Source organism: Molothrus ater, chromosome Z (assembly GCF_012460135.2).
Source record: "Molothrus ater isolate BHLD 08-10-18 breed brown headed cowbird chromosome Z, BPBGC_Mater_1.1, whole genome shotgun sequence".
NCBI lineage: Eukaryota > Metazoa > Chordata > Aves > Passeriformes > Icteridae > Molothrus > Molothrus ater.
Genome location: NC_050511.2, coordinates 40,605,879 through 40,630,800, shown reverse-complemented (window position 1 = coordinate 40,630,800; position 24,922 = coordinate 40,605,879). Strand labels below are relative to the sequence as shown.

The 24,922-nt window shown below is 35.6% G+C and overlaps 1 protein-coding gene across 2 annotated transcripts in view; it reads left to right on the top strand.

Moving 5' to 3' along the window:
- The window catches only part of MFSD14B (major facilitator superfamily domain containing 14B), a 30,408-nt gene extending 5,723 nt beyond the window's left edge, over positions 1-24,685 (top strand). Inside the window, exons 2-12 of one of the 2 annotated variants that reach the window (XM_036403623.2) lie at positions 6,389-6,484; positions 9,584-9,646; positions 11,852-11,979; positions 12,852-12,966; positions 13,930-14,148; positions 15,225-15,338; positions 15,902-15,973; positions 18,539-18,579; positions 19,463-19,560; positions 21,339-21,496; positions 23,072-24,685. In XM_036403623.2, coding sequence (XP_036259516.1) covers positions 6,389-6,484; positions 9,584-9,646; positions 11,852-11,979; positions 12,852-12,966; positions 13,930-14,148; positions 15,225-15,338; positions 15,902-15,973; positions 18,539-18,579; positions 19,463-19,560; positions 21,339-21,496; positions 23,072-23,272 — 1,305 coding nt within the window. In that variant the 3' untranslated portion in view covers positions 23,273-24,685. Of the gene's footprint in view, positions 1-6,388; positions 6,485-9,583; positions 9,647-11,851; positions 11,980-12,851; positions 12,967-13,929; positions 14,149-15,224; positions 15,339-15,901; positions 15,974-18,466; positions 18,580-19,462; positions 19,561-21,338; positions 21,497-23,071 lie in introns of both variants that reach the window. The other variant, XM_036403622.2, reaches the window with a different exon arrangement.
- The last annotated feature ends 237 nt before the right edge of the window (positions 24,686-24,922 follow it).

The window sequence follows — 24,922 nt, the reverse complement described above, 5'->3', positions numbered from 1 at the left end:
TTCTTTTCTTTTCTTTTCTTTTCTTTTCTTTTCTTTTCTTTTCCTGTGGAAAGTTTGCTTGCTTTAAGAGCCTTTAGTGAGTATCTTTGAGTGCGTTTGCTGAATTTTTGGAAAGCTTATTGATGTGATCTGCCTTATCTATACATGTGCTTTTGAGAACTCCAGGAACTTTTTAAGGCACAATTTCTCTTTGCAAAATCTTCACTGGCTTTTCCATTTTGAACAAATTGTTTTTCTGATACTCTAGACCTGTGCAATATGATTTAGCCTAGCTTTCTGTTAAGAAAGTCTGTTACGATCTTCCAGTCCAGATAAAGATCTGCTTAAGGTGTTTGTTTTGCAACTGAAATACAAGTTTGGACGGTGTATAATCTGAATTGGTTATGATTTATATTGCAGCTCACAAGACATACCTAAAATGCTATACTGGATTGGAAAGCACTTTCATTTGTATTCTATGTATTTTTGCATTGAATTTTTGCCAGCAAAAATTCCAGCAAGCAGAGCATTTCTGGTGAACAGTTGGAATTAAGGTGGATCCAAAATGCTTCTGTTTGAAAATTAAAGAAAATAGTCACTAGAAAGTTTTCTGGGGATACTGCATGTTTGTCTCTATCTGGGTAAGGTGTGGAAGAAAGAGAATTCATTGTGAAGTTAGATGGATTGGTGGCATAATACTTTTTCAAGAATAAGCTAAAATGATTAAATAGTCTTGTAGTGAGATGTACCAGGAGAAGTTTGCATTTGAAATGGTTGTATTTTGGGGGAAGCTAATGAAATAGTAATGAAGATAAGTGTGTAAAGGGAATGAATTTTATAATTTGTCATGAACTTCAGAATCTGAATGATTGATACATGAAAGCATGTTTCTTGGAGTGTTTTACTGATTCTGTTAATTCAGTTCTTTTCCTCTTGAAAATACCAGAATTGACATAGTGGACTGCAGTGCAGGTGGTAGTGTAAAAAATGACTATTTGAATCAGTTAATTTTTGTAGTGGAAAATGTTTCTGTAGGCACTTAGAAAAAAAATAATTAAACTCATACTAATTAATTAGAATGTTGTTTTACATATTGCAGGACGGTGAGTGCTCTTTGCAAAGTTATGTCTGTACTGCAAGTAGAACAAGCAACTAGCAGACTCTCCTGAGGGACCCTAGTGCTTGGTGGGAAGGAATTTCCCAGGCTATGGTGTAGGGGGACAAAAGCAAGTTCCTGTGGTTGTCAATTCAGAAGTTCAGTTTGAGTTTGGTTGTTATCTGCCTGAAAGATAATAGGATTATGTTATTGGAAAGGTACTTTAGGGAGATACCTACCTCTTCAGGACAGGATCAGCAGTGAGGCCTGAGCAGGTTGCCCAGGGCTTTTCCAGGTGTACGATGAAACAAACCTTTCATGTCCAGCTCTGCTGCTTCACCCTTATGGGAAAAAAAAACTATTTATCCAGTTGAAACTTTTGCTTAATTTGCCTAGCAGGACTGTGTGGCCCTCATCAAAACAGAAAAAATTTGAAAAGGTGCTCTGGATGACTTCAGGATTTGAACAGTCACAAGTGATTTTGTTCTGAAAAAAGCATATTTCTTCAGAAAAATAAACAGGCATTCTTGAAATTGATGTTAAGATGCTTTTGCAGGCATTCAAACAAAATTAATTATTACATTATAGATTTGAATTAACAGATAAGTAGTTATCTAAAAACTGTATGAATAATAAGTACTGCCTGTTCTTAGTTCGCTCTGCAGATCTAGGACTGGCTATAAGCTTGCATTTTGCTGCAGAGTATTTTAGGGTGAATTGTATTAGCTGTTCTTCAGAATGTCTTAGGTAAGATATTGTTACTAATACTAGAATGCATTTCCCTCCTCCTTTTCTATGAGCAATTATTACCAACTGGATTTATCATTTTGACATTTTTTCATGGATTTATGAATGTTCAACAGCTGTTTAGCTTTGCAAAAAGATTGTACTGCCTCCCAGTAGTTATCCCAAATTAAGTTTCAGATTTACTCTGAGGCCAAGAACGGCAGAAGAAAAAAATGATTTTTTAGAATTGGGCAGTGAAAAGAGGCATTGAAGGAGCAAAATGTAAAACTGGAGAAATAACAGATGTTTTGTTAGAACTTTTAAGGCTTCAGATTTTACAATGATGGCCTAAAACATGTATTGTTAAGCATTTGAGATGAAGTAATGTTTTGCTCATTAATGATTGTGCAAGTATAAAACCTTGACAAACAGCTGCATTTGAAGGCTGTTATAATGTTCATACATAGTTTCGCAGCCCACACACAGTTCTGTCACGTTAAATAGAAAAGTAGTTTCTACTCATGTGAGTAGAAAATAAGCCCTTAACAATTTTAAGGCTTTTCTGAGGACACTTACAACACTTTCAATTTTGAGGGCAGTGAATGAGGCATGCAACTTCTATGTTGACCATATCTGCACTATTTCTCAAATCCTTTTTTATTTCTCAAATCCCTACGGGGTTCAGTAGGTTGTTCCAATACTGTTTATTCAAGAAGCCTAAAGGTCCTGTGCTTCAAGGTTTATAACCATTTTTTACATACTCAAAAGTTCTCTGTGTAAATTTCATGAAGTTTTGTTGCAGGGTATTTTCTCAATGCAGAAATGAACCTCACCCAATAGTTCTGATACAGCTTTATGAAAAAGGCAAGTGTGAAATGTTTTTAGAAAACTCTTTGATTTTGAACTGAGTAAAAAGTTTTCATTGTTTTTTTTTTTTTTTTAATTTGTGGACCAGGCTGTGTACATGATCAATCATAAACTATTTTGGTTTCTTAAAAAGTAAGTTGATACTTGATTAAAAATTGGAAGCTTCTGTGATAGAGTTTTTGGGAGCTACAGTAAAGATGAACATTCAGAAGTAACTATCTTCATCAGTCCATTTGATACTGTCAGTAAACTTTCCTGGTTTCATGATCTTAATTTTCCAATGCAGCCCTTAGCACAAGATTTTTAATTAATCTACATATTTAGGACGCTGTAAAGAAAACAGAAAGAAAATAATCAACTATAGTCAAAGTGGATAATATATTGGTAGTTCTAGAATATTTGACATAGAATGTGTGTCTTATTTTTAACAGGTACATGTTCCTTTCAAGATCCTTTTAGTTTTTCAGGTCATGGCTTGAATCCAAAAGGCTTTGGTGTTTTCTGTTTTTTTAGTAGGTTGGTGCAGCTAACTGTAAGCTGTGTGATGCTGCCAGAAATGATTTGCAGACTGTTTTAATCTCCATGCTTGTCTTTGAGTGTGTATGTACATCATTTTTCTGTTAACTGTATAAGTCTCAGATCAAATTTGCATGTAATAAAAATAGTATTAAAAAACTCCAAACACTCCAAAATTTCATCTTTCATGGCATTAAAAATGTTTGCCAAATGCAGACCAGATATTAATGATGCAGCAGCATACTTAGCAGTATAAAGTTGTGAGGGAAGTAAAGTGGAGGCAGGGGCGTCCCTTACCTACTCTGCTGTAAAACTGCTGTGGAAGGGGTCTTCAGACTTCAGTGTAATTAGTGTTAAGTGCTAGTCTGACTGACAGACATCTTGGCAAAAATAATATTCATAAAATTGTTGTCCTGTTACCTTATATAGAAGTACTTACAGACTTCATATATGAGGAGGATATTTTTTTTACCCCCTTAGCCTTTGGAATCTTTGCTATTTAGAAATTAAAAATTGCATGTTAATAACTCTAGAAAGCTTTCCAGAGATAATCTTTGATCTATGATATTGTTTCCAAGGAGAAAGAGAATTGTTTTCTTCAATTTGTCATGCTTGGAAGCAAGCTGCAATGTAGAAAATACATTGAACCTTACTAGCTAGAATACACTGCTCCTGCAGGTTTTTATAAACTGATGGATCTAAAAATTATTACAGATCTATGCATTTACTGTTTAAACACTTGGAATTTCTTCACAGTTTTTACTCTAGACAGCTAGGTTAAATGAATCTTGTAATGCAAGCACTTTCAACACATGTGATTTCTACCAATTTGATCAAAAGTTTTTGAGCAGGGGAAAAACACCGAAGGTGTCCGTACTCTACCTTCATCATAGGTTGTCTTGACTTTTTTTTTTGTGTTCAGTGCAAGATGCTGAGTTTCAGGCTCACCCTGGTGTCCACTTGCTGAAATGAGTCAGATATTTATCAGATTTTATTTGATATTTATGACTGGGTAGTGTCCCTTTAACTGGATTCTGCATTATTAAATTGCGCTCTTTTGTTGGAGTGAAATGGCCTTGGATTGGCTGGAAACACTGAAAAACAGTCTTCTGCAGGACAGTTGCTAGGAGAAAGGCAAAGATAATTTTGGAACACAAAAACTATGTAAAACAGTTACTATGCCAAGGGGTAGTCAGAAATTAAAACATCATGGAATGTTTTTGATTGGAAGTAACCTTGAAGATCATCTAATTCCTACCCCTCCACCAGTGGAGAAGATTCCATCCACTAGGGAAATTGCTCAGGGCCCCATCCAGCTAGCCTTTAACTCTTCCAAGAACTTGATGCAGTGCCTCACTGTTTGTTGAGTGAAGAATTTCTTCCTCATACCTAATCTAAAGCTGTCCTTTGTTCTTTTTAAACCACTCCCCTTCTCCTATCACATTCTCCCCAATAAAAAGTCATCATTCTTTTTTAAAAGTCACTCTTTTTTAAAAGACTCCTTCAAGCAGTGAGAGGCCACAGAGGTCTCCCTGGAGCCTTCTCTTCTGTTCTCTTCTTGGAGGCTGAGCAACCCCAGCATTCCCAGCCTGTCTTCACAGGAGAGATGCTCCAGCCTTTTGGTAACTTTGTGGCCTCCTCTGGACCCAATGTAACAGATCCATGTCCTTCCTCTATTGATGGCTCTGGAGCTGGACACAGTGTTACAGGTGGGGTCTCATGACAGCAGAGTAGAAGATCTAAAATCCTCTCCCTTCACTTGCTGGCTACTCACTCACGTTTTAACGCAGCCCAGGATGTGGTTGGCCTTCTAGGCTGTGAGTGCATATTGCTGGCTTATGTCCAACTTTTCATCCACAATAACCCCCAAGTCCTCCTCAGGGCTCCTCTCATTCTTCTCCCAGTCTGTGTTCATGTCTGGGATTGCCCTGACCCAGGTGCAGCACCTGGCACCCAGACCTCTTTTACTTAATGAGATTCTTGTGGGCCCAATTCTGAAGTTCGTCCCGCTCTCTGTGGATGGCAGCCTGTCCTTCCATTGTGTCAGCTGTACTGCACAGCTTTGTGTCATCTGCAGTCTTGCTGGAGCTGCGCTCTATCCCACTGTCTGTGTCAGGAGTGAAGATATTGAAGACCACTTGTCCCACATTAGAGCCCTGAGGGGCACCACTTGTCACCAGCCTCCACCTGAACACAGAGCCACAACTCTCTGGCTGCATCCAGCCAGCCAGTTCCTTATCCACCAAATGGTTCACACTTCAAATCCATGTGTCTCCTATTTGGAGGTAAGGGTGTCACATGGAGCTGTGTTGAAGGCTTTACAGAACTCTAGCTAAATGATGTCTGTCAGTCTCCTCTTGTCGACAATGGCTGTCACTGCAGGGAAGCCCACTCAATTGTTCAGCACCTCTTTTTAAATCTCTTTCAGGAAGAAAGCAAGCAAGCAGTTCTGGTTAAATGCATCTTTCCCAAGGGTTCTGTCCATTTAATCTAAATAAAAAGATTTCATTAATCTCATCTGGGATCAAGTCCTTTGATCTTGAATGGCAGCAGTTTCACAAAATCATGAGTACTTTGATAGTTTGTTAATTCTTTCTGGAATTGCTTGTTGACCAGTAGAATAGTTCCACAGTCTGAAGTCTGTATTTGCAGACACAAGCACAGAATCAGTTGGTCAGCAATCAGTAGAAAACAGTTGTCCAGATGACATAAACAGCTCCTTATTGTCTCATACTTTGGCATTTTCAAATAGAAAAATTGTTGCTCTTCTGATTATGTACATTGTCATGGTTTTGTTGAAGCAGTGCTGTGGTCTTAATGAAGTGGATTTGTCTTGTCACTTGTGGAGGAAGCAGGGAGAGGTATACCATTTGTCACCTTGTCGTGGAAGGGTTGTGAATGTGGGAGGAAGCCTAAAGACATGTTGGAGGTGAGAGCAGTACAGGACAATGTCAGGAATAATGCCAATAATTCTTTTCAGTCAGCAGGTGTTCAAGGGAGCAAACTTGAAGTTCCCTAGAGATCTTTAATTGTTTTGTAATACAAAACAATTTCTCCTCCCTTGTTTGGCTTGTTGTTGTTCCCAAGGGCTTGGTTAGTAGGTCATGCTGAAAAGTGGTTATGCTCAAAACATGTTTGTAAGAGATATTTGCACATGTAATGAACTGGATGTGTACAACCACTGCATTTGTTTTTTTTTCTTAGCAACAAGGTATTGGTCGGCCGAGTGTATACCATGCAGTGGTGGTCATATTTCTGGAATTCTTTGCCTGGGGGCTCTTGACAACTCCAATACTAACCGTAAGTATCGTTCATCAGCTGTTGTCTTGGTATTGACAAATGCTAATTTGCTAATTTCTAGGGATTTTGGGTTTAATTTGCTTTATATTAATGCATATCTTATTACCTCAATTCCAGAAGTCTAAGCAGCTGAGATCTGGACTGCTGAAAGACTAGAAGAGAAAGAAAAATAAATTAATTCTGCTGTACTGCTCTTTAACTCTTATTTGCCTTTTAGACTGACACCAGTTTAGTCTATTGATTAAAGTATCTCTGGAAATTCTGGCTTTTTCAAGACTTCATAGTTCAGTTAATCTTCCCATTGTAACAACTGAATAAACTATGCAACCCTTCATTGACTATGTATATTCACATGGGCTGACTGTTTTGTCAGTATGTAACTTAAAGTGCAAAGGCATTCATGTAAGAAATGGATTTCATAAGTATTTATTTTGTTCTGGTTATTTTCTAGATGAACAGATAATTTGAGTGTTTGGTAATAGGATATGAAGCATTTAATTTGAGGGCACAGATCTCGTTCATTTTAGTGGGGCCTGCCTGTGGGCAATTGCAGGAGGTCTACTTCTACTAGTCCAGGTTTTCATTCCCTTATACTTGAGACCACTTTGAAAACATGGCAAGCAAATTTTGTATGATTGAAAGAGTTATTTTTTTTTATTTCTCCAAACTCCAAGTAAGATAATGTACATAACTCTTGGAATGTGTTTGCATGTGTTTGCCTAACTTTTCTAAAGACAGTCGCTGCACTTCTTAACATAATTTAGTAATAAAGAAGTTCACATAAACAGTTGACACATTTCCATAAAGCAGTTGTCTCACAAAATGACTGTCCTCTCATCCTGTCTTGCTGGTGTCAAAATATAGGGAAGCTTACTGGGTAGTCTTTCTTGTATTTTCTTTTTCTTTGCTTTTTTTTCTTAACCAAAGTGCTCAATTTCAACTTGCCCAAGTTTGACACTACTCATTTAAAAGGATAAATATGCAAATTATAATTCTTACAGATCTGTAAACCCACACAAATTTTGATAAAACTGTGTATTATAGGTGGGTTGTTCAATAGTTGCCCATTAGTGTACTCCAATTGGAATAGGTCCATAGTTGAGGGTAATCATCTTTATTTGTAATCAGCTTTGTAAACACTGAATGGCTGCTGTGTGGTTTATATAATTTCAAGTCTGATTTGATACTTAGCACCTGTCTTGTGATGTACCTGTGGTAGCTTACATTGGCCTGCTTATGAGCTAGCAGTACTAGATGTCACATAGAGAGTGATATCTTATCAGCAACGTTCAGCCTTTGATCTGCCAGCTGCCTACTTCTGCTCAAGCAGGTTTGTCAGGTAGGAAGGGCAGAAATAATAATGTCTGGCCTGTTGATCAAAGCTCATGGTTACTCAATTTTTTGTGGTTTTTTTCACGATTCTGTAGGTCATTGTTCACTTTCAGTCTAATTAAAATGTTGCATACTATGAAAATAAATTGTTTGATGGCTGAGAATATTTAAAGTTAAATTTTTAAATTACTTTTACAATTCTTTTGACATCTGTCAGCAAAACTGTACTGTGTGTTACATGACACTATACTTGGAGAAGAAAAGATTTCAAGTGTTTATAAAGCACACAAAGGCTATTCTAGTAAAAGACTGCCCAGATGTTGTGGACATTTTTTTTTTATTTATGGACTTGTAACCAGTGTTAGTAAGTTACCATAAGCAATATTAATTACTTAATGATATGTTCTCTCTTCTATATATATATATATATTTTTTTTTTTTAATATGTATCTATTGGTAGAACTTGAGTAAAGCAGTTCCCTCCTCTACCGGTTTGTCAATTTCTCTTGTCTATAAAGTAACAAATTAATATCCAAAAACTTGAACTTAGTATCAGCAAGGGTTGCCTCTCAGGAAAAAAATACTAGAAAACAGCTCACAGGTAATTAGAATTGACTCTCTGAGTTTCCTATTTTTGTTTGTTTTGTTTTGTTTTTCTTTAACTTAGAAGACATCTACTTTTAGATCTGTAATTTGAATCTGGTCTTTTTTTTCCTCAGTTCATAAGATCAGTGTTCTAACAGGTGAAGAATTGTTTTAAATACCTAATCAAAGAATGATGCCAGGAGGGAAAAGTGATGTGAATAAGGAGAATTATCTGACCAGTAATTAGTAAGAGAACCACCACTTTGATTAAACCTATGATTTGAGAATCTGAGTCCTCCTATAAAAATGATGCTGATACTTTTCAGTGACACTTTCTCAGTATACATATAAGTAATTTTTGTAATTGGTGGCACTTATCTATAAATATCAGGTGCAAATGAATGTGAGTTTTGTTTGAATCTGAATTTTTGCACATATATCTTTTGAACATCACAATAATTTTTTTTAGTCAATGTGATAGCACCTATGAGGCCCTTAACTCTCTTGCATATTTATGGTAAATCTGTTTAGCATAGATTAACATTCTTTCCCTTGAATTAGGACTGCTGATAAAGCACCTTACATGAATTTGTAGCTGTATTTAAACACTCAGAAATCTTGCTGGTATTTATAAGCATCTACTTACTAATTGGAAGTGTTTCTAACTGTATGGCTATTTAATAGCAGCTGTGTGTTCAGTTGTGAATATAGCACTATTTTTTCTTCGTCAGTGTAATTTAGCAGAATCTCATTTTCACTCTTAAATATTGAGAGTGTTTGAGTCAACCTTTTAAATGAAGTAGCTACATAAAAATTTTGTAATTTGTACTGCCTGGAGATGGTTTTTGCTTACATTGGTCCTCTTTTTGAGCAGTGTCCCAAACCAACTATCTCTGCATTACAGTTTTTGCCAGCATAGGAACTTATGCCAATAAATAGATATTAAATCGTGTTTACATTTTCTTGTGATGACAAAAAAGAGGTAGAAGATACTTTGATTCTCATTGTTCCAGGGTTTTTGTTTTTGTTTTTTTCTTTTAGTTTTTATTTTGGGATAGGATACTTTTTTTCTAACAAGTTCTCATAGACCTATCCTGTTTTACAAATCAAATTTAAACTTGGAATCAACTCTCTCCTGACTCTCATTATTATAATGGTGCTTTTTTTTCCCCCCTCCTTCAGGTCTTACATGAAACTTTTCCCAGTCATACATTTTTAATGAATGGTCTTATTCAAGGTGTTAAGGTAAGATGTTTTTTAAATCTATGACCTAAATATTCTGTGTGTTTTCATATTTTGACTTGTCTCAACTACCTTTTCCATAAGAACATAACAAAACACTGAGAATGTAGTTAATTCTTAAATCATTTTTTTACTGTAGTGGTTGTTTCTTGGGCTGAATTCAAGTTTTACTGCGAAAGTGGCAGTATCTTGAGACAAGTGGAATGTTTCTCAGAAATTTAAATTCCTCTCATTTGAATAGGTTCCACTTGTAGCTATTTGCAATTTTGATAAGGATCTGTCTGAAAATAAAGCTAGGTTTTTGTCGTCTGCTTCCTAATGTTAAATGACTTATATCAGAGGAAAATTAATGCAATCATGATGATACCATTGAGGTAGAAAATGAAGCATTTGATCACTGTGATTTTGTCTTAAAATGCAGCATAAGAGCTAATTTTCATCAGGTTTGTTTATTTCCTGGTCCTATTTTTTTAATCAGCTCTTGAACATTCTGTGATATTCAAGATATTCAGGGCCATTTATAGCTTACTTAGACCACTGCATTCCCACAGTGATTATGCTGAATTGTGGCCACAAAAAAGCTTGCAAGAGTTTTATAGCGTAACTAATGTAAAGTCTTATCTTTCATAACTCTTGTGCTGAGAGGCTGCAAAGCCCTTGCTGAAACTTATGACTAAGATAATTTATAGTGCTCAGAAATTATTTTTCCCTATGTCGCGTAACAAATCTAAAGCATTGCTTTTAGCTGAAAGAACATAAAATCCTTAGGATCACCCGTCTTTCATGGTGAACTGGCAGAACACAGTGCACTTGGGATGTTTGTCTCAGACTGAAAGAGGAAGTTATCTTCTCATTGTTCTCATAGAAAAACAAAGCTCATGTTCCTCTTCCTGTTATAAGTTTTTCTCTCACACTGCAATATAACTGTATATTAAAAGTATTAAATAGAGGGTTCCCCATAGATTTTGTGCAGAGCATGCCTGTAGAAAAGTGCAGTAATGTAATGAATATTTGGATTGCTCCAACAGGTCTAATAAACTGGGGATCAAAGACTAGGGAGATCTTGTACTTCTGTGTCTTTTTTTCTTTAAAACTTTGTTTGTGAAACACTGGAAATGTTTTTGACAGCAAAACATGTTAGTTCATGTTGCACTTAAATCTGATTCTAAGGAACAGAAACAGTAATTTCAACTGAGTAAGACATGTAACTTTCCAAGGATCTGGTAGTCTGGCTTTACAGCTTTTGCTCTCAGTCTACTTACTGGAAATGTTGAAAATCAGGTTTGTTTGTAAGGATTTGACAGAACAGTTATTTAGTACAGCAAGTCTGTATGCATATGTTAAACTTGTGTGACTACATTTGAATAAGAGAGGTAAGCTAAAGTTAGCCAGAGTAGGCTTCCACGGTATTAAGGTGCTTACAGAACCATGCGTTTACTAATGTTTGGACTTAGGGCGCAATTGGATTGATAAATGAAGAATGTACTGATTAGGAGGAACTGTTCCCCAGTTAACAAACCTGTGAAATCCTTTCCTATTTTAATTCTCCTGTGTAATAAAATGGATATGAGGCCTAGATTCTAGGACTTTGTGAAATTCTGGAAAAATCTGGTATTTGATGCTTAGTTAATTTTTTCTGGTTTTACTGTACATGTGAGTCTGACCTTTGCCACAGGAATCTCATTATGGTGTCCCATTATCTCAAGTTGCCAGGTCTGCTCAAATGATCTTAATAGTTCTTGCTATTTACAGGTGTACTGTACAGGGTGAATATATAGTATAAAGCAGTGTTTAATTTAATTTAAACTGTTAAATTTGTTCAGAGAGCAGTTATGTTACCCAAAGCCCTCTTCTGGGACAGTCCAAGGTAGAGGGCAACTTGGGTTTGAAATCTAGCACTGAGTCTCTTGATAGAGGCTAAGATAATGTCTTTTGTGGAACTAGACTGTATTTTGGAGGTGTTAAAGATTTTGCAGTCTGTGTTACTTCTATATTGAATCAAATGGCACTTGAAAGAACATAAGCTCTTTTTTTTTTTTTAATTCACTCAAGTTTGATTTGAAACATAAAACATCAGAATCACAGAAAACTAGACTGTAGAACAAATAATGTCAATTTTCAGTTATCTACTTTATTCTTTTCTTATGTTGTAAAGTGAGCCTTGGAAATGTAGCTGCCGACATACTAATTGTTTTTCTTCTGTCACAGGGTTTTTTGTCATTTCTCAGTGCTCCACTAATAGGTGCTCTCTCAGATGCTTGGGGAAGAAAGTATTTTCTTCTTCTTACAGTTTTCTTCACCTGTGTCCCAATTCCATTAATGCGAATAAGCCCATGGTAAGTGGTACAAACTGCAGTAGCGGTCCTGTCAGGAGAGCAGATATTCAGAGAAGGTGTTTGGGGAAATGGGAGAGGGACAATAAGACAAGAAGAAAGCAGCTTTCCTTTCAAGACATGATTGCATTATTCTGGAGGTTTTCTGTTCAAGAGGTATTCAAACTGTGTGTCCTAAAAGTAGAAATAATGGAATATGAACTATATTCATGCAAGTAAAGCAGTTCTTTTAAGGATTTGACAAACCCATCTATCTCTATTTTAAGATCAGCTGTTAATTTTTTCCCTTAATGACTGACAGTAATAAATTTGTTTTTAAAGCTAAATGAACCTTATCAATTGTTTGCCACAGAAAAGTATAATTGTTGCGAGATCTTTTACCTCTTTGATTAGTACTTTGAAACCAAGTCAGTACTGCTCAGTTAAGACTTTAGTTGCATTTACATTAATTGTGAAACTTGGAGGAATTACAAAAGAATTTTGTTTACAGTCTGAATGCATTCAGAGTTCAGGTTCCACAGCATTGTATGTATCATAGTTTATTCCTTAACTGGCTGATGAAATAACTTCTAAGATAGTTAATTTTTCGTAACTTGAACTCGAGAGGGTAAAAATCTATGGATACCATGTCCTCAAAGGACCACTTCTTCTTTTTTTAGGCTGATGTATAGTAAACAGAAGAATATAAAAGAATTTAAATGCTGTTTTTCAGTATTTAAGTGAGACTGTACAGTCATTCGTTCATCTCCAGTAAAGTTCTGTGTTAGTTCTCAAGGAACCCTCCTCTTAGGCTTAAACACAAACTTGCTTATTAGTAAGATAAAAAGCAAGAAATCTTAGTTCAAATTTTCTAATTGTTGCTTTTAAATTATTAGGTGGTACTTCGCTTTGATTTCAGTATGTGGAATATTTTCTGTTACCTTTTCTGTAATATTTGCCTATGTAGCTGATGTAACAGAAGAACATGAAAGAACTACAGCCTACGGACTGGTAAGATATGCTCAATTTGGGGAAAAAGGTCAGATTATGACCTTCATATTGAACTTGTGTTTTGATGTACAGATTGTTTCCTGATTAAAGAGTTTGATAAAGAAGTGTACTATGGCTCAAGACACTGGATTAGTGTTCACACAGTGAACGGAGTGCTGCGTGCTCATGGGAGCAGAATTAATATTTGACAACTTGCATACAGGGCATGTGTAAGAAAGAATGTCTTTAAGTTTTGCAAACAGAACATTAAATGTTAAAGACAATGCGAGTAATATAATTTAGCATAGTTCTCCATCACTTCTAAGTTGCATATCTACTTCATATGACTTCTTTTTGGTATAAAATGGCCTTTTCTAATGTTAGAATGGTAAGAGTAAGGATAAAAATGCATAAAACAGTATTTTTAATAACTTAGACATGATCCTTCTTCATGATCAAAAGATGAGGAAAATAACTTGCTTGGTTAGTACAAACTAGTCCATTCAGAGGTAATATAATTCCTGCTTAGTTTGCTTTCCTAATATCTATATTACTTTAAGTTTTGGAGGTCTATTGATAGACGTCCTTAGCTTTTAAACTTTTTTTAGGCAGGCATTTAAATGTACTGACAACTTTTTCAGTGAAATCACTTCAAATTCATAATTAGAAAACAAAATAAAGATTTTAGTCTATTTGAATGTAAGAGCCATTTTCCTTTGAGCCAAACCTGATCTTGGAGTGTAAATCCTGTCTAGTATGGTGTGCTGTTGAGAAGGCAGTAGAAACTGTATTTGAGACCCATAGTTATTGTTGTAAATAGTATGTGGTTTATTTACTTTTTTGTTTGGTTTGGGTTTTTTACTTGAATTTTTACTGGGGTGTTTTTTAAATGACACTTCTAGGGAGGGGTGGTGAGCAAGTTACAGCCTTTTTCTGTAATGGGAGAATAACCACTTTGATGCGTTTGTAAACTGTTGTGCATAGGTATCTGCCACCTTTGCAGCAAGTTTGGTGACTAGTCCTGCCATTGGAGCATACCTGTCTGCCAGCTACGGGGATAGTCTGGTTGTACTGGTGGCCACGTTGGTAGCTATCATGGACATCTTTTTCATCCTGCTAGCTGTACCAGAATCTCTGCCGGAAAAAATAAGACCTGCTTCATGGGGATCTTCTATATCATGGGAACAGGCAGATCCTTTTGCAGTAAGATGCACTTCAATAAGTTGTTATTAAATATTTGGTGATTGATAAGTAATAATTATTAGTTGCAGTTTGTAAGCTTGAGAAGTCTTCAGCCTTACTGGTAGCTTGACTGTTGGGTATACCATAGTCTCCATTCTCTGCTCTTGCCCATAAAGATCTAACTACATTTAAAAAACAAAATCAAACCAAACTTTGTGGATGAAATAATTCTAGATTTGAAAATAATGTTTGGTGTGAAATCCAAAGGTACAATACTTTAACTTAGTAACTTTCTAACTTAGGTGCTCTATTTTATTGCAAACAGAAATGCTGAATTCTTATGCCCCAATATTTTAAGGTTTTACATACTCACTTTATGACTGTACTTTTGGCAGTATCTCTCTGCACTCTTGATTTCCACTTTTGGTTATGTATGATTTATTTCTAATAGAGATTGGATCTATAAAGCCTGATCTTTTTATAGGTATATATAGGAAGGGCTAAAACATCCAGTCTTTGTAGTAACTTCACTCACTCACATGTACTCAGTTACTTTATGTTTTCATTACACCTTAGTATCTTAAGAAAGGAAGAAGTGATTTTTCTTCTCAAGATCTGTCCTGCTGGGAAGTGGTTGTGAATATTGAGAGATGAATGGCATGCTTGAAAGACTGCAGTTACAGAATTTGTTTTCCACAATTTATTTGTTCCTTAAAGTAATTAATATAATTGGTGAACAAGTGTAAGAAGTGTATATTTTTTGCTAGTATCTTTCAAAACAAATAATTATTATGGAGGTCCATTAGAAGACATTAGGTATTACAATTATGTAATGCTGTTTTTGGGGAATAGTTTTGACTTGGTACAGTACTTGGAACAGTAGCTTCAAAAATCTTGATGGAAACTTTACTTAAGAATTGAGATCCCCAAACTGTATATAAAGAGATTATTTGTGACTTAAGGTTCAGCTTAACAGTGTCCATGTGTAATTGTTTTGATGTATATACATGCAAAAAAAGGGAATCTACCTTCTTTCTTCATGCTTTCATAGACTTTGTACAATGTTTTAATACCTGCCTTGTTCTTTTGTTTTACAGTCTCTAAAGAAGGTTAGAAAAGACCCTACAGTTCTCCCAATCTGCATTACAGTGTTATTCTCATATCTGCCTGAGGCTGGCCAGTATTCTAGTTTCTTTCTGTACTTGAGACAGGTAAATATTGGTCTCTTCACATCTTACTAAGGATGTTTAAATAAATATTCCTTATGACCTCTGTGTTGTTATAGGCTTTGCTTAGAGGCCTGCTTTCTGACAAAGTAAAACTTTAAAATTAAAAGCAGGGTGATTCGCTAAGCCAAAAACTGAGTAACACTTGACTCCTGATGCATAAACCCTGCAATATTTTAAGCACGTGTTTACCTTAAGCAGGCCTTTGTTCTCATTCAGTACAGCAGTTTCTGAGTCTGTCTTGAAGTGGGATCTTGCCTGTCAAAGACCTGTTGTGTTTGAGGGAGGGATAGAGAACTTCACTTTCCAGATCCATGACTTCTTCTGTCTCCTTTTTTTAAGGAGGTTTTTTTTTTTTCCTTTATACTTTGCTTGGCAAAGAGTCAAGTTAGGGATTATTCTTGAAAGTGGACACTTCCTGAATGGATACTGTACAAATCTAGAGTATAAGCAGGGATTCAGTGTTTTCATTGAAAAGATATTCACTGCTAGTAATTGTCCTGGATTGTGTTTGGCATTTGTTTCACACAATTTCTGCTTCTCTACAGGTTATAGGCTTTGGATCTGCTAGCATTGTGGCATTTATAGCTGTGGTGGGCATTCTGTCCATAATAGCTCAGGTAAGCTTTGTTTCTTAGTGCTTCTTTTAAGCTCATCTAAAACTTTTTACATGCTCTAATATGTCAGTGTATCTTGCATTCACTAAATGTTGTATTCGTGATACAGTCTGTGTAAGTTTCTTACTTTGTATAAGCTTTCCTTAGTAATACTGGATCTGGATATCAGAAAGATAAAATTTGCTAAAGTTGGATCAGTAAATTCATTGGAACTCTGACTTAAAATCACTAAAACAATACAGGAAATTTGTTACTAAATGCAAAGCATTCTGAAAGGGAAGTGCCTTATTTTAAATAAAAGTCATGCTACTTGCACCTGTTCAGTTGGTTTGTTCTATCAAACTTGCATAAAGGCAGTCTTTCCAGGGTTACTTAGGCTCAGCTTGGAGGCTGAGGAGCTGTGAGGCCTTGGTATCTTCTTGTCATATTTCTTAATTGGCAACAGTGAGCTGATTTTTCAACAAATCTTTATGTCTTTTGTAAATCCGAGTTTTTATTATGTGATCTTTGGTATCTTTATGGATACAGTTTGTCTTCCTGTTCTGATGACAAGAGGAGGAATGGCATATAGAGTATGTTGTACCCTTGCTGTCATTCTTAGCAGAACAAAGGTGTTTTGATGTAAACAACACATTCATCAATGTTTACCAGTTTTCCTGGTGTCAATTGTGGCCTTCATTAGCAATTCAAGAAGTTATTTTAATCTTTATGCTGTGGTTTGTTCTGAGGCTATTGTGTGTACTCACATCTGCCAGTTATACTTTATGCAGACCAGTATTTTTCTAAAAATATTTAAGTGGCTTTCCTTCTGGTTTATAATTTTCATTGTTAAAATGAGGAAAATCTTTTGATTTTTGAGCTTTTTGAAGAGTACACCTTACTGAAGTAATCTAGGCTTATTGACATAATCTTTGCTTCATAAATACTGATTTGTGTTGGCATGTTGGGTAAGAAAGAACTGAACACATGAAGGTAGAATTACTGTATTTTTTCTATGTAGCATTCAAACTAGAAATGAGAAACAAGAAAGCTAGGGTGAGCAGTTGTCCTTGGCTGGATGACAAATGCCCACCGAGCTGCTCCAGCACTCCCCTTTCCAGACAGACAGGGAAGAAAAATTAAGGTAAAAAACAATTCTTAGGAGATAAGGCAGCTTATTAAAGCAAAAGCAAAAGTTTAGGTGTGTACAAACAGGGGGAAAAAAAAGATTTATTTTCTGCCTCCCATGAGCTAGCAGTGTTGAGCTGCTTGCTGGGAAGCAGGACTTCCACGCACGTAGCAGTCGCCCTGAAAGGTAAACATCGTAAATAACAAATGCCCCATTCCTCCTCCTTTCCTTAGCTTTTGTATCTGAGCTGATACCATATGGGATGAGTTATCCCTTTGGTCAGTTTGGGTCAGCTGGCCAAGTTTTGTCCCCTCCCAGGATCTTACCCATTCCCAGTCTGCTGATGTGGGGGGAATGTTGAGAGACAGTGCTGATGCTCTGCCAGCACTGCTCAGCAGTAGCCAAAGCACTGGTGTGTTAACAACACCTTTCCAGCTACCCACAGACCAGTGAGAGCTGCTGTGGGAAAATTAACTACATCTCAGACAGACTCAATACAATCAGGAAGAGAAGAGAGGAAGTGTATTCTGCTCTGCAGTCCTGGTTCCTTTTCTCTGTATTTTTGCTGAAGCATTGCTGAGCTTCTCCTGTTAAAGAAAAGCATGGTCCGTTAACTGAATCAAGTTGACCATGTGGACTTTGCTTTACTAGGAAGTGTCTGCTTCTTGCCCTGGGTGTCTTGTGTCTGAATTGGGATCTCCTTTCCCCTCAGCAGTAACACTTCTAAAAAATGGAAATACTAATCTTTGGTTAGGATTAGCTTTCATGTGCAAATAAAAAAGGTCATATCAGTTATGTAAAGAGTCAGTAGAAAATGCAATTAATGGTGCCTAGGAATTGGCCAAATTTCAGTGTATGTGATGAAGGTGAAAAAGCAGCAGGATTTACCTGTAAGTTTAAATGTAAATTTGCAAAATAAGTCAGCTGACCTAAGGAGTTTACTTTCTTCCGGGCTAGCAGTCTTTTTTTCTCTAGTATTTGTAGATACTGGTGAATTCAAGTTGTGTCCAGCCTGCATTGTCTTTGCTTGGTAACAGCTTTTATTTTGTGGAGTGCTCTATTCCGTAGTACAATAGGCTTGTAGAGGTGAAAATGAAAGCCTGTTTTTATTTGAAATAGACACTGTCATCTAATATACATAGAGAAGGCAGTACATATGCTTCTGGATGTACCAAAGTAGTAACCCTTTAAGTGTTAAGAATATCTGTACATTAAATGTTGAAATTACTTATCTGTATTTCAGGCTTAATACAGGAGGAGAAAAAGGACAAGTGGTGTGAATTTTCTCATCATTTAAAAGATCCTCTGAATTACTTTGCATGGGAGAAATTACTTTAGCAAGGCTGACTTTTTAAAACAACTTTTGGTTGAACTAATTTCTCTTGCAGACTTTGTTTCTCAGTATCTTGATGAGATCTATAGGGAACAAAAACACAGTTCTCCTTGGTCTTGGCTTTCAGATCTTTCAGCTGGCTTGGTATGGTTTTGGATCTCAGTCTTGGTAAGCATACGTTTTGCTACGTGGACACTTGTTAAGGAACTGAAAGGCTTTTTTTTTTCCCTAACAAATTTTACTTCTAATTCTGTTGTCATGGATATTTGAATGTTCTGTGAATTAAGTATTCCCATTTTCATTACTCTACCAAAATTTGGTTTGTATTTTGCATATGTAGGAATGATAGAATTTTGGGTACTTACAGTCCTTTTGAAAAGGGAGTCTTTGCAACATTTTGTTCCACTGAGTAATAAGTCTATGAAAGTGGTTAAAACTTTTTCTTAAACTCACAAGCTAATAAGTAGCATGTTCTCTCTAGTAATTCCACTAGATCTATTTTACCCATTAGGTATTGGACCTATACTTGTTTTTGTAATATATTCTCTTACTATCATCAGTCTCAGAAACTATCTACAGTTTCTTCTGTAGGAAACTATCTAGAGTTTCTTCTGTCTTTAAGCAGAGACAATTGGAACCATAAGCTAGAAAATCTTACTCTTTAAGTGTGTCCTACTGAGAGGGAGGAGTGCTTGTCATTTATCAAGAGTACTTCCTAGTCAGTTGTAGAAGCTAGAGATTGTCTCACTGGGACACCCTGGGAAATTGTTCCTTTGTACAATGTTAGGAGAGGAAAGCCCACTTCACTCCCATTCCCGTTTTTTTCTCTGCTAGGATAAAATCAAATCAAATGTGCTTCTCTTCCAGCAAGTTCAGAATAATATATGGGAAGGGAGCAGGAAGATAACCAGATAATTTCCAGTTCTTTAGTTGTTTCAATATGTATATTTTGAAAGGGAACGAAGTGTTAAATAGGGGTGCTCTTGTGGGAGTGTGGGGAGTAATTATAAGGGCAGTCTCATTTTTAATTCAAATTATGTATTTAACACAGGATGATGTGGGCAGCGGGAGCTGTAGCAGCGATGTCAAGCATTACATTCCCAGCAATTAGTGCTCTGGTTTCACAAAATGCAGAGGCAGATCAACAAGGTGAGTACTTGATAAATTGCTGTTTATGCATCAGACTGCTTTTTTCTCTAGAAAGCAGAAGAGTTACCTAGGTGTACTTTTCAAGTTATCTTTGTGTGTTTTCACTTGGTAGTACCTGTGGAAGTCTGCTAGTCTATGTAGAGAGGAAGGAAATGCACAAATTTATCATATTTACATTGTAAAAGACATAATTTCTGATTAGCTACTTCTTGTCTTTCTTTCTGTAAAAGTACTATGAAGGCAACAAAAACATTATCTTTTTTTCTCTTCCTTTTATTATATGCAGTATTCTCTAAGTAAACAGTGAGGATTAATGTAACAATGCTACCTTTTTAATTACACATTTTACCAGATTGAAATAAATGTAGGAAAGAAGCTTTATTTTTTTTGTAGAAAAGTTGGCCCTATTTGATACAATACCTCAGATTTTCAAGGAATAGAAAAGGATGCCAACGTAACCAGTTAATCTGAGAAAACACAAAATTTACTGGTTTTGATGTGAAAAGCAATGTACAGTCAGAAATTACTCCTCCTTTAAAGTGAAATAAGAAGTCATCACAAATTAAAACACTGGTAAAAAGACTTTGTATTGTTCTCGAATTGAACTTGAATTTAGTATTCTCTTTAAAAAAATGCTTACATATAAATTTTGAGTATCAGTTATACTTTAGCTTTGTACAGCATGAAGTAGGTAAATGCAGGTAATCTGAGAAGTACCAAGGAGATACTGTTCCAGGAGGTGGATTTCTGTTGAAAGATGCAAAAGATTGTATTTTACATGGGTTTTTGTAATTATTCCCCTCTCTCCCATTTTTTTGAGACATTTTAAAGATTTTTAAAGACTTGTTTTCTGTTTACATCAGGAAATTACTAGTTTAGTTAGGCTGACAGGAGCCATTGAACTTTGATTTTACATAGAGGAAACTGGTGTTAATAGCAAAAGCTTTCAAGACTGAGGTTTTGCCACCTAGTGGCATGAAGATTTTAAACTTTCATATCATAAACCTATGAAGTAAAAACTTTTTTTGCATGTTTTCTTTTCCTCCCAATTTACACGTTGCTGCCTTAAGAATGAAGCAGATTATTAATATTGTAAATTAGCATCTTTAGACTCTTATTATGTGAAGTTAATATCATTAAAACACTTTTTGCATAGTTGTCATAATTACTTAATGAAGTCGAAACAGAAGTGTACCTATAGCAGTTTGATTAATCAAGCTTTAAAAAGAATCCATTATAAAATTGCAGTCAGTCAAGTATTGTGAATTTACTGCTGTATACTTAATTTACTGCCCTGAATAGGTTACTTGGTATTTAAATAAATAGTGGTCAGAATTTGTGCATATTTTCCCAATCACAATTCTTACCACTTAGGTGCATTACTCTAAATTTCACTTGAAAATAAATTGAATGGGAACCACATTTAAATGCTATCTTCGCTGTCTTCATTGCAGGCTTTGCATGAGAGTGGAAGAACTCTAATATTAAAAGTTAAACCTGCACATAAATTTCTTTATCATAATAATGAAGTATTATCCAATAATAAAAATAATAATTCTTCCAGTAATCTTCAAGTATAATGACAGAACTATGGTGTGCAGAGGATTATTTTAATCCAACAGATTTGTCTTCAATAAACTTCTTACATCTTAGAATGTAGAAATAATTATGATATGCTCTATTTTGGAACAATTATTAGAATACACTCAGAGCTCTTGGCTCTGAGCATTTCTTCCTTGCTTAAAAGAAGAAAATCTTACCTTTTTTTTCCTCATTAGGTGTTGTCCAAGGAATAATAACTGGAGTAAGAGGACTGTGCAATGGCCTGGGACCAGCACTGTATGGCTTTATTTTCTTTGTCTTCCATGTGGAACTCAATGGATTGCTACCTGATAACACTTCTGAAATTGAAACAAAGCAGAATCCCAGTGCTAAGGTTAGTTCAAAATTTGGTGTGGAGTTTCCTGTGTAGAATTCACTGTGCCAGAAATCTCTTTTTGGTTGATTTAAAATCTGAATTATTTAATAAAACTGAAAAGTGAGAATTAAGTCGTTTAAGAACAAGATGTTCTTGTTCTTAAATGACTTAATTCTCACTTTTCAGTTTTATAAAATAATTCAGATTAAGATAATTTAAATGTGATAGTAAATACTTAGATTTACAGTAGTAGCATCATTGGTTTTGGTATTGTAACAGTACCGGATAACTTATTTTGATGTAAATTTACTGGAACTAAAGTTTGAGTGAGGTTGCATCATTATGATTATCCACAGGAAACCCTTACAGCAAACAGAGGAGTTGTAGGCTGTGTTGGAGAGTAATAATAACACTTGGCAATGCAATGACAAAGGGCAGCTTTTGAAAGATTTTTGCTCCTCTCAGTGAAACCACAATTATGTGGTTAATACTCAAAAGCTGCTCAGATGAATTAGCTGTTATACTGCAAATGAGGGTGTATTAATTTGTGGAAGTTCATTTCTTCTTTGAGTATTTGTGTGTGTAGCCCCTCTTGAAGATTTAATATCATCAAAATATATTTTTGATATGTTTATATTCTTTATATGTACAGACCATCAGCTGAAAATTTAGGCCTCTGATTGTAACAAGAATTGAGGCAAGGGAAATGCCTGGTTACTGTATACTTATATTCAGATATTTTCCCACTTTATTTGAGAAGAACTTCCCACATTTCATTTGGTAGAATAAAAGTACAAAGGATTGACAAGCTTCACCTTTGGTTTTATCTAGTTTTAGTTTACACAGATACAGAAAAGTTGTTAAAGATTAAAAAAAATCTGGATTGCTTACATTTTTCTTTTGTAGAGGTTTGCCAGAAAAACCTGGCTGATTAAAATTTATGTTAAAACCTTTCTGGTGTTTGTTTTTAGTTGGGGCTATGAAATGTGGGTAAGTTTTGTTTTTGAACTTTAAAATAAACTGCTTGGAAGCAAGAGACAATAACTCCAAATACTGAGTCATCATACATGAGTAGCATGTGTCTGCAGTGAGAATGGTCTCACTGTTATTTTGCTCACCCATATATTGATTTTTTTGGGATGCTTGTTTATTTGGCTAACTTGATTCTAGATATCTCAGCCATGGAAAAGTGAAGCTAAGGTTATTGAGTACTTGCACTTCTGGATGTTGAAATCTTATTCTATTAATGTTCAGATGAGTCTTGTTGATTTTACAAGCATGTTGCCTAAAGCAAAAAAAAAATTACAAAAAAGCATCAAGTCAACATCTGTTTCATTAGCTAGGCAATCATACTTTCAATTGAAAATTTTATGTGTTTTTCATTTTTTGATCAGTGTGGAGATCGGGTGAGGAATTCGTGGGGATTTTAGATGTAGAAAATTCGCTTTACAGTGCACATATGAACCTGTTTTCAAAAATTTTATAGTCCCCATAAATATGTTTCTCATGATCTCCTGCCTTGGTGGTGTAGTTCATAATGCAGAAGTCAATGTCTGAAAAAATGAATTCTTTATTATGCTTGTTTTCCTGTAGAGAGCGATCATTCCTGGTCCCGCCTTCCTGATCGGAGCGTGCATTGTTCTCCTGGCTTTTCTAGTTGCCTTATTTATTCCTGAGAACAAAGCCAGCAGTACCAAAAAACACAGCAACAGCATCAGCAGTAGTCAGAGTAACAACCTAGACCAAAGTAACGAAGAGGACATTGAACCATTGCTGCAGGATAGCACTGTATGAAGGCTAAATTCTGAGGGGGCGATGGAACAAATTCATGCATTGAATTGTGGCTCTGGAAGCTTGGTGGGAGGTACAGAGTATCCTGCCTTTGAGGAGAAGGCAGCTGTGACAGGGGGTCACTTGCTGTATGCTACTTGAGGTTGATGCCATGCATGCAGGAGTGGTTTTTTAGAACAGCAGGTCACAAGCTGGTGTGATTCTACCCAGTATTGGACTGCAAATGCTGTGTCAAATTCTGATATTGGGTAGAAGAAGATGATATTAAATCTTCAAACCTGAATACAGAGACAGATTTTTAAAAGTTTGAATGTTTAGTTCCCAAAATTGCAAGTTAATGCAAAATAAACAGGTTTGAGTCAGAACAATTTCAGCCATCACTATAATAGATTGTTTTACATTTCTTATGCCTTTTTGTCTGCATCTATGCCACATGTAGTCTTCATAGCATGGGAGGCACTGATGTCTATATAGTTTTGGTACCTGAAATAGTGGTTATCAATGAAATTCTCAAGTATTATTTACTAGCAAGAACTTCAGTAGTTACCAGAAAGCAGTGATGAAAATGAGATGGCAGAATTGTGAATGTGTATGATCACACAGGATAGTACTTAGCCATAAACGAAGGTCATAAAGAAACCTTAAAGCCACATTCTGGAATCATCAGTTGTGTGCAGTTAAAACAAATCCAGATGGCACTGAAGAGCCAGGTCCCATTAATATTTTGCTTATAAAAAAATATATTTTAATATTAAAATGAGCAGTGTCAGAAATAGACAATTCTGAGTGAGTGCCAGAGTACTTTACATCAAAATATATATGTATGTACTGCATTTTGCCACTTTATCTGCCATATAAACAAATTTTTCCTATTAATTCCTTTCACCGCTGCCTTAACTGCTTCTTAGTGTTCGGTTATTAGTCATATTCAGCCTTCATATCACTGTCTTAACTGCTGAATATCATGGATATATTCATATCTTTGTTTTCTAAAAGATGCTTCAAAGGAGTGATGAATTATAACAAATGTGCTAATTTTTAGAGACATTTTATGAAGAAAACAGAGATTTATATGTATTTTGCTGCAGTGTAAATGGACTATTAAACTCAACTTTGATGAAGTACTCCTATGAATGTTTTATATGTATACAATATATGTAGATATTTGTAAGGAGTTTTAATTTTTCCAGATGGGGTACTGTGTAAATCATGTATTTATAAATGTAATGAGGGTACAGACAGTTATACAGTTTTTTAAAAGGCTTGCGTATTGACTGAACAAATTTTAAAAATATATATTTTGAAACTTGTTCCATGTTGAGCACGGATAAGAAACCTTTTGTACTATGCAGGTTGGTTTTTAAGTTAATAAGCTTCCTAATGCATAATCAATATAAATACCAAGCTTTCTAGGTATCATGAGTAAGTGTCTGTTTTTCCAAGTTCACTGTTGTGCCTTGGCTGCTTCAGAGCAGAAGTGGGTTTATCCTAGTGTTGGATGACAGTACCTGAATTCCTGTTGTGTTGTGTTGTGTTTGTGTTATCAAGAGTGGTGAAAAGCATGCTTTGCTTAGAAATTCCATGGGTTCCTGACATGTTATCCACTGGGGTGGAGAAGTGGAGAGTGTAAGTACAAAAAACCCTGAGAATAAT